The sequence below is a fragment of the Podarcis vaucheri genome (genome assembly GCF_965113315.1).
Source record: "Podarcis vaucheri genome assembly, chromosome: 2".
Lineage (NCBI taxonomy): Eukaryota > Metazoa > Chordata > Lepidosauria > Squamata > Lacertidae > Podarcis > Podarcis vaucheri.
This window is the reverse complement of record NC_138760.1, coordinates 133,141,527-133,154,087: the sequence shown is the minus strand read 5'-3', so window position 1 is coordinate 133,154,087 and position 12,561 is coordinate 133,141,527. Positions and strand designations below refer to the sequence as shown.

Genomic DNA, 12,561 nt, shown 5'->3' with positions numbered 1-12,561 from the left:
CTCTGTTCAATCTCGCCTTGAACCTGTTGCGCAATAAACTTGGATCTTCTGCAGTTTGCTCCTGCGTCCGGCTGAGCTCATTTTTCTTCCGCAGGGACCCACGGACTTAGTCCGATGAGCTGGGTGTAACCCTGCACCCAGATTTTTCCGTAACACTGAGAAAGTCCCGAGTTCGATCCCCAGAGGCGGCAGGGAAGGAGACCCCCCCCACTGGGAAAAAGTCCTCCGGGGCAGGAAGGTGATATCCCCCCCCTTTTAATCCCTTGCCGGGGGGGTCCGGTCAGTCTCACCCCCATTTCCCGACGGGGGGGGGAGGCAGGGCCGGGGCGCAGGGGGTCCCCGTTACAACAGCCCCGCAAAGTAGACCGGAGTTGCTGTGCCCTTTGGGGACTCAGAGCAGTAACTTACGACCACCCTAAATGCTGCTCTCCCTTGCCATTATATATTCCAAATTGCTCTTTAACATGGAACATCACCACAAGAGAATAATCATGGAAGCCATCGAGATAGAGAAACACCCTCACAACATGAACAAGCGTGACGACACGTCCCGCCTGCCAGACATCTGGAAATTAGCCCTCCCCACAAAAACCGACACCAGAACCAGAGGCACACAGAACGCCGTCACCAATCAACCACACCAGACCCAAACCCAGACCCTCTCCACAGACATATTACAGACTCCATCCAGTAGCCAAACTATAGTGGCACCTCCGGATGCTGCACCCCCCTGCAATCCCTACACAGATCTGGCTGGCACAAGGCACAAAACCATAGCTCGCCCCTATACACGAAGCCAAGCCAGAGCACAACTAAATGCAGCACAGCCATCTTCTCAGAAAAACTCTTCACAAGCTCAAGAGGTCAAGACACGAAAGCTTTAGCAACTAATCTACACTTAATGACCCACCCAGTGATATTCAGAATATCACTCATGAAATCACCCAAGATATCCCTCAAGTAATTAAGGAACAAAAGAAGAAAAGGCACACTAATCTAGGAACTTCCTCTCTGCCCAGAACGTTGGAGGCTATACACCACACCCCTCAACAGTATTTATAGGAACTCAAACACCAGATTCTGCTCTGTTCCAGTAACAAGAAGCCGAAAGCACCAGCCTGAAGATGACGAGTGAGACCTCGTCGAAACGTCGCACAGACACCCCGACTCTTACACGGGAAGACACCCGAAGACACCAAAACCTGCATATATATATATATATATATATATATATATATATATATATATGTGCTTTCGTAGATTTTTTTATATATATCCGCCGATTTTGTGTGAGCTGCTCGCAGGACAGCTTTGGTTCAAAGGCAAGATTGAAATGCAAAGGTTTTCCCCATTCGTAGCAAAGAGCTCTTCCGCCGCCCCTCCTCTCCAGATCCAGGGCTCCCCCCTTCCTCTCCCCCTTTGAAGACAGAGCCAGAGCATCACCCCCTCTCATGGGAGTCTCTTCCCCTGCCAAAAAGCTCTTGCTGGCAAAGGTTTAGTCAGAATTGCCTTTCTTGCAGCTTGAGGCCATGGGTTCGAGTCCTACCCTACAGCCTAGAATAATCTTTCTTTGTTGCTGCATCACCCTGCGGACTCAGGTTAAGCTAGTGGTCCACCAAGACCCCTGGATCCTTCTCACATGTACTGCTAGTCAGCCAGGTGTCCCCCATCCTCTATTTGTGCAGGTGGGTCTTCCTGCCTAAGTGCAGGACCTGACATTTGTCCCTGTTGAAGTTCATTTTGTTACTCATTCTGTTATGCAAGGAGGTGACCCAGCGGAGCTGCTCTTCCTGTTACCGGAAATCTCAGGGGAGCATCAATAGCGCAAGTTGCACTCCTCCCGAGTGGTGGATCTATGGCTGGGCAGGATCTGTCCCGCCTCAGACTGCAGGGGAGGCAGCTGGCAGGATGGACTGCTCCCCAGTGCCCTCCTTCTCCCAAGGGAGGAGGGTCCTGGCTGGACATCTCCTCCCCCCTGACTTGGTCTGCTTCCCCAAGTGGTGGAATCAATGTGATGTGTCCCAGGAAAGAGGGTCTTCCTTGCAGGCTGAAGTGGTGCAGTCCAGATACAGGCTAAACCCCAGGGGGTGTGGAGGAGGCAGAGACTTTGGGCCTCTCCCTCCCTCCCCCACCCCTTTGAGAGCACACCGGGCCTCACTTGTGAAGGATGGGTTCAGCCATTCCTGGAAAGAGCCCTGAAAACTGGCCACGCCAGGTCCACATGCCCCTATGACCTTCAAAGGAAGCTTCCTCTTGGCTGCCTCAATGCTCAGAGGTGGCTCCTGCCTCCAGGCAGCTTGTGGATTTGTAGAAAGTTGACCCTTAAGTCTGGGACCTGCACACTATAGACATCCACAGGATTTCTCCCCTAGGTGTGTTATCTTGGGGATAATGTGATAGGAGCTTCCAGTGAAGCATTTAACACACACTTAGGCCACCTCCCCATTGCATTGAGGTCTCTCTGGCACTGCCCACTCTCTGCTCTGCCACCTTCCCCCTTCATGCAAGATTCGCAGCTAGGAGGCCAGTCCTTCCTGTCTGGCCGGATTGGAAGGTGAGTGAAGGGAAGCCTTTGTTGGAAAACGCTCTGGCCTACCTGCAGCCCCCCTTCCGGATCTCCCTCCGAGCGTCCTCCGGTGAGCATAGCTCTGGAAAAGGCATCCCCTTCTCCAGCGACATAAACCATCTTGATTTGTGCACACTAGCCTTCTGGCTTAACACAGCAGAAGAAAGAAGCATCGTAGTTCTAAACTACTATTTATTTACATAACATTTACATACATATGCATAATGGCATCCATTCTCATCAGCTCCAACAACAAAACAGAACGACATAAAAGTGAAAGTAGTTTCACAGTCTCACACCGGAAGGGAGATAAGACAGTCTTCCTTTCTCACACTCCACTCAGACAGGCATGTGAAATATATCAAACATAAAATCAGCATTGGGGAGCCTGAAATCCTAACAGCCTTTGTTCTTTCTCTATACATGTACTACATTGTTTTATGTTGTGGCAATCCTTCACTCAAGAAAAATAATTCCTAATGGAAAATAATTATTAATGGATGGTAATTAGTAATGGAAAGCTGGAAGTCAGCCCTTGTTGTTGTGGTTTAGTCGTTTAGTCGTGTCCACCTCTTCGTGACCCCCTGGACCAGAGCACGCCAGGCACTCCCGTCTTCCACTGCCTCCCGCAGTTTAGTCAAACTCATGCTGGTAGCTTCGAGAACATTGTCCAATTATGGTGCTGGAGTTTCCTCCAGCACCATAATTCAAAAGCATCAATTCTTCAGCAATCAACCTTCTTTACAGTCCACCTCTCACTTCCATACATCACTACTGGGAAAAGGCAAAATGCCAATGAAAGATGGGAGAGTCGATGGCACAGCAAGAATCAAGTTCTCGGAGTGGGGTTGGGGTGGGGAATACAGGAAATAATAGATTACAACAGGAAGGGAAACACCAACCTTAAAATATATTCCACACAGAAAGTTCCAAGATATAAACCCCTCTGGCAAATGGAAAGAGATGGAATAGCTAAATACGAAGCAAGTCGCTACATCAGTGGCTGCCAAGATAAAGTGGCTGCCAAGATTAATAAAAAATACATTGGGTATACAATATTCGGGACGCGGGTGGCGCTGTGGGTAAAAGCCTCAGCGCCTAGGGCTTGCCGATTGAAAGGTCGGCGGTTCGAATCCCCGCAGCGGGGTGCGCTCCCGTTGCTCGGTCCCAGCGCCTGCCAACCTAGCAGTTCGAAAGCACCTTCGAGTGCAAGTAGATAAATAGGGACCGCTTACTAGCGGGAAGGTAAACGGCGTTTCCATGTGTGGCTCTGGCTCGCCAGAGCAGCGATGTCACGCTGGCCACGTGACCCAGAAGTGTCTCCGGACAGCGCTGGCCCCTGGCCTCTTAAGTGAGATGGGCGCACAACCCCAGAGTCTGTCAAGACTGGCCCGTACGGGCAGGGGTACCTTTACCTTTACCTATACAATATTCAATAATATATTCAATAATATTCAATAATAACATATGTACAATTCTATATACAGTGGTGCCTCGCAAGACGAAAAGAATCTGTTCCGCGAGTCTCTTCGTCTTGCGGTTTTTTCGTCTTGCGAAGCAAGCCCATTGACGGCTTTGCGGATTAGCACTATTAGCGACTTAGCAGCTTTTAGCGGCTTTTAGTGGCTTAGCGGATAAGCGGCTTAGTGGCTTAGAAAAAGGGGGGAGGGAAAAACCCCCGCAGGAACTCGCAATACATTTTCGTCTTGCAAAGCAAGCCCATAGGAAATTCGTCTAGCGAGTCTTCCGTCTTGCGAGGCATTCATCTTGCGGGGCACCACTGTACCTTAACGCTCCTCCCTCCACAAGGTTTATTTAACTTTAAACATTTTAATTGCCCCAAATTGTTCAAACCTACCCAAATAATTCAGTGTCTTCTCAAACCAATCCTCCTCTTTCTCACTGAGCTTAAGCCCTTTCAGTCTATGTATAAGATGAATGAATGAATAGACTTTATTTGTGTAGCCAACAGGCCATAGCATCAAAATGTACAAGATGCTTTTCGTCTTTTTGTGTCTTTGTTGTTCCATCAATGGGAGTTATGCTGCTGTTCCTATAATGCTAATCCCACCAACCCTGCTCCCAAACTACCACCACAACTCCTAACACCAACATTTCCAACTCTCTCCACCAAGGCCCCAAAATCAGCTGGCTCTCAGCCCATCATCACTCACCCCAGCACTCCAGATTCTTCCCCTCCCTATCTAACATTATATTATATCTGCTATTATACTTGTGAGACATGACCTTCATTTCTTTAAAGACCTGTCTATACAACTTTGTATTTGTATTTGTTATACAAATACCAGAACTTCACATGCACTCCATGCATTTAAGACTGCTTTCCCATTATCTGAGTTCATTGATGGGAAGGAAAGTGAACTCTGAGAGAAATACGTCAAACACTCCATACATCTAAATGTTTTCTTCTCCCCTTTGAGAATCTGTAGAGGTTTCTTAAGCATCCCATTCTAACTGATGCACCGCTCTGGGACTTCCAGGTTGTCGCATCAGAGTTCAGTCGCCTGCCATGCACCCTCCGCAGCAGATCAGGTCCTGTGGTAAACTGGTCCCCAACCATTAGCCCCTCCCTCACCTGTCTTTGCTCTTCGGCCAGACCAGGTTTCTGGAGCAAGGCTGGATGTTACGGCAAAATCTGGGTGCGAGGCTGCTCTGCCACCCAGCTCGTCGGACTAAGTCCGCGGGTCCCTGCGGAGGAAAATGAGCTCAGCCAGAGACAGGAGCAAGCTGCAGAAGATCCAAGTTTATTGCGCAACAGGTTCAAGGCGAGATTGAACAGCGAGAAAGGGGTGACATGAACTTTTGAAACTTCCCTCTATGTCCCAGAATACAGTGCAAAATACATCCCAGTTACATCATGAATACATTAAGAGGAGGTTGGGTTACACAGGTTACATCATGAATACATTAAGAAGAGGTTGGGTTACATGGATTAACATATGGAGGAGGGAGGGGGGATATGCAGAGCTGGAGATATGCGCAGATAAGCACATCCTGAGTAACAGTGATGAGAAGACAATGATCCATGTACTGGCATTGCCCGGAGGAAAGATTTGGCAGAGTGATTTGACAGGATTAGGGTCTTGACACCTTGCTTGAGGGATGATGGAGGACAGGGGAGGTGTCATGGGGTCCTAGAGAAATTGAGCAAATTGGCACGTTGAGTTTCTATGAATTTTATAGATTTTAGTCTCTTTTGACATTGACAATTGGGAATAAATGGATATATTGTAGCGAAGAAGGTAAAGAAGACATGCCCCCCCTTCCGTATCACTGGCAGACCCTTTTACCTTTTCAGAAACAGGACGAAACAGAACTGGTAAGGCTGCCACCACTCCCTTGTCCCAGGGTTACCTTAAGCCACAGCTCAAGGGAGACGGCCGTGCTTCTTTGTTACTGGTTAACTCCAAACTACAAGTTGCTTCCACAAGCTTGCAGGCAGAAATTCTTTAGTAAGGCGCAACCAAGAAGCTAGGCATTGGATTTAGCTATTTCCCCGGATAGGCACACACAAGACAAGAGAAAGTTTCTTGCTTAAAATTTATTTTAAAACATAAAGAACATGCTAAAAAGCAGGCACATCTTTTGGTAGATTACAAGTAAAGAGAAAATAAAAACGTTGCAAAATATAGCTAGCTAATACTCACTTCTACACTCTAAGGCAAAGATAGGATAGTTCAGAGTCCTTCAGAGATCCGCATTCAGAGGTCTTAGAAAATCTTCATCACAAAAGAACGGCTGCTTAGGTGGAACATCAGCAGCAGGGCGATTTTGCGGATTGCAGAGCACACCTTCCCAGCCATTCTCAAGATCTTTTGTCCCTAATTTGCACATGGAATCAGATCCCCCAGGCCCAATCACCACTCTTGGTTACATTTGAATTCTCCAATAACCAGCTTGTGGGCTAATAATTTTAACTTCTGACAGCTGGGCCAATTAAGGCTCCAGAGCCTACATCAAAGATGTTTCCTCCCTTTCTTGGAGCTTATGCAGATGCACCTCCTTTGGGCAATTAACAGGGAGATAACATCACTGGCTGGATATACATAACTTCCCTCACAGGTGTCAACCCTTCACATTATCCAGAGAATTCCTCTCCCATAGTAAACCTTTCACGCCCTTGGAGCCAACGGGTCTACGGGTTAAAGCAACAGGACCTAGTTCCCATAATTCTTGCTGGTTTCCCACAAGGCCTCACTCTCCGCTTGACCAAAGTACTAACTTTACTACAGGTGCCATGGGGGTGGGAGAGAGAGTGTGGGTATAGCCCCCCCATAAGGCTCTGGGGTTACTGGAACATCGGAGCACCCTGCCTAAAGTGGAAAGCTATAAAAATGTTGGGTGTTAACAAGAACTTGACTATGGGCCAGACGAGGAAGACACCCTCAACCAAAGTAGAGCAGGAGAAACAAGAGGAGAAAGAAAGAAAAAAATGACTTGATGGAGATTCTTGCTTTCAGAGTGAAATCAGCTTATGCAAAAGCAAATAAACTACCAGGAGTTTGATTGATTTTATGAAACTCAAGATCAAGAACTCCAAACACACTACCAGAAAAACTGATTACAATGCTCAAAATTGCTGAAGAAAAGAACCAGCTATAAGTTTCTGGCTGATGCGCTCAAGAAGAATTCAATTCCCTTTAGTTGAGAATTCCTGGAAGGGAATTTTTTTATGTACATAGGGAAGAAACAAAGATGGCAAGGGCCAATAAAAACAGAGGCATTCTAGAGGAAATATATTTTAAAAAAGAGCTGGCAGATGGATGCATCAGAGAGCCAGTGTGGTGTAGTGGTTAAGCGCGGGAGTCTCGTAATCTGGGGAACCGGGTTCGCGTCTCCGCTCCTCCACCTGCAGCTGCTGGGTGACCTTGGGCCAGTCACCCTTCTCTGAAGTCTCTCAGCCCCACTCACTCATCAGTAGAAGAGCTGGAGGAGGGAGATAGCTGATAAGGGGAAAGGGGACTTAAAACTGTTTAAAGGATTCAATGATGGATTTAAAATTGTTTTCATTGAATGTGAATGGTTTGAACAACAAAACCAAATGAAATAAAATTACACATATTTTCACAAGGAAACAACAACAAAAATGATTATTGGTAAATAAAGGACTAGGACAGGAATTCATATAAAACAAAGAAAAGAGGGGTGGTACTATATATGAATTCCAAACTGGACTCTAAACAGATCTTTAGAGGTGAAGAATTATTGCAGTGAAAGTGATGGTGAAGGAGAAAAAAATATTATTGGTAGGAGCTGACGCACCTAATGAGGAAAAAGAAAGATTTCTTCCAACTATTGGATGAAAGTATGTCTGAGGTTTATGTTGGAAATATAATTATTATGGGCGATTTTAATGGAGTAGTATCACTGGACTAAGACAGAACACTGCAGAAAGGTATCTCAAAAGAAGGCAAAATACCAAATACTTTTTTTTTAATTAATTATGTAATTAGGAAGAATTTATAAAGAGCTTGGGAAATGTATAAGGATTTGTTGGAAAAGAAAACATCTTTGTGGCTTTCAGCCAACCAGATGAATTATAACTAGGGAGAAAATTACTTTACTTAGGGTGATGCTCCTGAAGGAACCATTTCTTTTAGGGATAACTGGGTTAAATGTTCCATGAAGACAGATGAACGACAGCAGCAAAAGTACTTTATGCACAAAAATGGCAAAATCAAGAGATAGCTACACTTGATCAAGAGAGCGGCAGTTAAAAGTGATGGAAAAGGCCAAATTGGCAAATTTAACTATGAAAATAAGAGATCAAGACAGACATTAAGGAGGAGTAGAAACCTTTTGTTGAATATTTAAAGAATTTTTGTAAACATGTACAAACACAAGTAGGAGCTGAATGGAAAACAACAGTTCAAAACTTGCTGGAGAAGAGTGTGGAAAAGGTAAGGTGTAAATATCTGAAATATGCAGCAATTTAAAAATTCTATGGGGAAACCATGGAGAGGAAGTCAAGTATGAAATAAATGTGTATCTGGAAAGTATGTAGCAATTTGTAAATAAATTCCATATAAAAACAAATTGCATATAAAATTATATACATATAAGGTAATAGAAGAACTTCCCACACTCCTTCCATTCAAATCATTTCTGCTTTTTCAGTTTGTTGGTAGATTGTTGGGTTTCAACTCTTAAAGCTTCTCCTCCTTGTGAGTCCATTGATGTTTTGTAAGAACATCAGGATTGAAGAGCTATCTACACTCCATATAAGTAAGTGGTTTTCGCTCTGTGAGTTCAATGGTGTTTGCTAAGGTGTCCACTTCTATTGAAGCTCTTTCCAAACTCCATGCATTTAAATGGTTTCTCCCCTGTGTGAGTCCGTTGATGCTTTCTAAGCGTTCCACTCTCAGTGAAGCTCTTTCCACACTCCATGCATTTAAATGGTTTCTCACCTGTGAGTGCGTTGATGAATTCTAAGTGTCTCCACTCCCACTCTGACTGAAGCTCTTTCCACACTCCATGCATTCAAATGGTTTGTCCCCAGTGTGACTCCGTTGATGAATTCTAAGGTGTCCACTCTGAGTGAAACTCTTTCCACATTCCATGCATTCAAATGGTTTCTCCCCTGTGTGACTCCGTTGATGAATTTTAAGGTGTCCACTCTGACTGAAGCTCTTTCCACATTCCATGCATTTAAATGATTTCTCCCCTGTGTGACTCCGTTGATGAATTCTAAGGTCTCCACTCCGACTGAAGCTCTTTCCACACTCCATGCATTTAAATGGTTTCTCCCCTGTGTGACTCCATTGATGAATTCTAAGGTGTCCACTCTCACTGAAGCTCTTCCCACACTCCATGCATTTAAATGGTTTCTCCCCAGTGTGACTCCGTTGATGAATTCTAAGGTGTCCACTCTGACTGAAGCTCTTTCCACACTCCATGCATTCAAATGGTTTCTCCCCCGTGTGAGTCCGTTGATGAATTCTAAGGTCTCCACTCTGAGTGAAACTCTTTCCACATTCCATGCATTCAAATGGTTTCTCCCCCGTGTGAGTCCGTTGATGAATTCTAAGGTCTCCACTCTGACTGAAGCTCTTTCCACACTCCATGCATTTAAATGATTTCTCCCCTGTGTGACTCCGTTGATGAATTCTAAGGTGTCCACTCTGACTGAAGCTCTTTCCACACTCCATGCATTTAAATGATTTCTCCCCTGTGTGACTCCGTTGATGAATTCTAAGTTTTCCACTCTCAGTGAAGCTCTTTCCACACTCCATGCATTCAAATGGTTTCTCCCCCGTGTGACTCCGTTGATGAATTCTAAGGTGTCCACTCTGACTGAAGCTCTTTCCACACTCCATGCATTCAAATGGTTTCTCCCCTGTGTGACTCCGTTGATGAATTCTAAGTTTTCCACGCTCAGTGAAGCTCTTTCCACACTCCATGCATTTAAATGGTTTCTCCCCCGTGTGAGTCCGTTGATGAATTGTAAGGGATCCACTCTGAGTGAAACTCTTTCCACATTCCATGCATTCAAATGGTTTCTCCCCCGTGTGAGTCCGTTGATGAATTCTAAGGTCTCCACTCTGACTGAAGCTCTTTCCACACTCCATGCATTTAAATGATTTCTCCCCTGTGTGACTCCGTTGATGAATTCTAAGGTTTCCACTCTGACTGAAGCTCTTTCCACACTCCATGCATTTAAATGATTTCTCCCCCGTGTGACTCCGTTGATGAATTCTAAGTTTTCCACTCTCAGTGAAGCTCTTTCCACACTCCATGCATTCAAATGGTTTCTCCCCCGTGTGGCTCCGTTGATGAATTCTAAGGTGTCCACTCTGACTGAAGCTCTTTCCACACTCCATGCATTCAAATGGTTTCTCCCCTGTGTGACTCCGTTGATGAATTCTAAGCTGTCCACTCTGACTGAAGCTCTTTCCACACTCCATGCATTCAAATGGTTTCTCCCCCGTGTGACTCCGTTGATGAATTCTAAGTGTTCCACGCTCAGTGAAGCTCTTTCCACACTCCATGCATTTAAATGGTTTCTCCCCCGTGTGAGTCCGTTGATGAATTCTAAGTTTTCCACGCTCAGTGAAGCTCTTTCCACACTCCATGCATTTAAATGGTTTCTCCCCCGTGTGAGTCCGTTGATGAATTGTAAGGGATCTACTCTGAGTGAAACTCTTTCCACATTCCATGCATTCAAATGGTTTCTCCCCCGTGTGAGTCCGCTGATGAATTCTAAGGTTTCCACTCTGACTGAAGCTCTTTCCACACTCCATGCATTTAAATGATTTCTCCCCTGTGTGACTCCGTTGATGAATTCTAAGGTTTCCACTCTGACTGAAGCTCTTTCCACACTCCCTGCATTTAAATGATTTCTCCCCCGTGTGACTCCGTTGATGAATTCTAAGGTCTCCACTCCGACTGAAGCTCTTTCCACACTCCATGCATTCAAATGGTTTCTCCCCCGTGTGACTCCGTTGATGAATTCTAAGTTTTCCACTCTCAGTGAAGCTCTTTCCACACTCCATGCATTCAAATGGTTTCTCCCCCGTGTGACTCCGTTGATGAATTCTAAGGTGTCCACTCTGACTGAAGCTCTTTCCACACTCCATGCATTCAAATGGTTTCTCCCCCGTGTGACTCCGTTGATGAATTCTAAGATGTCCACTCTGACTGAAGCTCTTTCCACACTCCATGCATTCAAATGGTTTCTCCCCCGTGTGACTCCGTTGATGAATTCTAAGTTTTCCACGCTCAGTGAAGCTCTTTCCACACTCCATGCATTTAAATGGTTTCTCCCCCGTGTGAGTCCGTTGATGAATTCTAAGGTATCCATTCTGAGTGAAACTCTTTCCACATTCCATGCATTCAAATGGTTTCTCCCCCGTGTGAGTCCGTTGATGAATTCTAAGGTCTCCACTCTGACTGAAGCTCTTTCCACACTCCATGCATTTAAATGATTTCTCCCCCGTGTGACTCCGTTGATGAATTCTAAGGTTTCCACTCTGACTGAAGCTCTTTCCACACTCCATGCATTTAAATGGTTTCTCCCCTGTGTGAATCCATTGATGTTTTCCAAGTGTTCCACTGTCAGTGAAACTCCTTCCACACTCCATACTTTCAAATTGTTTCTCCTCTCTCTTTTCACATTCCATGAATTTATATGGTTTCTTTGTTATTCCCATTGGACATGGCCCTCCAGAATTTTGACTGCCTTCTCCATTGTCTTCTTTCAACAGGGAGGAGCGGGGGGAAAGGAAACCTAGGAAGAGAACAAAGGAATATTACACACATCAATTAGCACCTGCTCTTATTTTGACATCTCGTACATTCTTTCCTGTCCTCCATATGAAATTTTTCGGAAAGACAGATGAAATAATGTTAAATAATGGTAATGCATCATCAGCCTTTCCTAACCTTTAATTAAGCATTAATGAAGCAGCATTATCTTAGAATACAGTTTAACTGTGGGCTTTACGTTTGATAAAAAATGGTTTATCACAGGAAAGGGAGCTGCTCTATGTTCCATGAAGCCAATATTCATCAGGGTCCTAAGTTCATCATGGAGTTCTTCATCCTCTGCACTATAATCCTCCACCCCTTGGGCCACATTTTGTCCCCTTCGACCTCTAGATGTTTATTAATCACCTGCAGAGTCCCTTTGGCCTCAGGAGGTCCATACTGACCATTTTGGGAGACCCATATATAAGTCTAGTGACAAGGCTTGGTGCTTGTGGTCAGTTGAAGGAGTGCTCAGTGGGACAATGTTCTTGGGGTTGGACCTCCATCTCTCAGCCTTGCATTCTTGAATGGAGAGAGCTCGAGATGCAGAAGGAAAGCAGCTGAAGCCTGACTGCTGGGAAGGCCAGATTGAGACACCCTCCCCAATTATGATTTATAATAATTATATGCCACCGGGTCTCGCACCCGCCTCCTGACACTGGCTTATCTTAGCGGAGATTCCCTGTCCAGGCCTCTCTCACTGTTCTTCCTCCTTTGCCCTGGGTGGC

The 12,561-nt window shown here is 45.4% G+C and overlaps 1 protein-coding gene across 1 annotated transcript in view; it reads right to left on the bottom strand.

The window, feature by feature from the left end:
• The window catches only part of LOC309526254 (uncharacterized protein), a gene marked incomplete at its 3' end in the record, with an annotated part of 151,122 nt that overhangs the window by 58,108 nt on the left and 80,453 nt on the right, over nucleotides 1-12,561 (bottom strand). The window contains exons 3-4 of the mRNA XM_082212166.1: nucleotides 10,890-11,813; nucleotides 8,995-9,057 (exon numbers count right to left, since the gene is read on the bottom strand). Of these exons, the coding sequence (XP_082068292.1) occupies nucleotides 8,995-9,057; nucleotides 10,890-11,813 (987 nt within the window). The remainder of the gene's footprint in view (nucleotides 1-8,994; nucleotides 9,058-10,889; nucleotides 11,814-12,561) is intronic.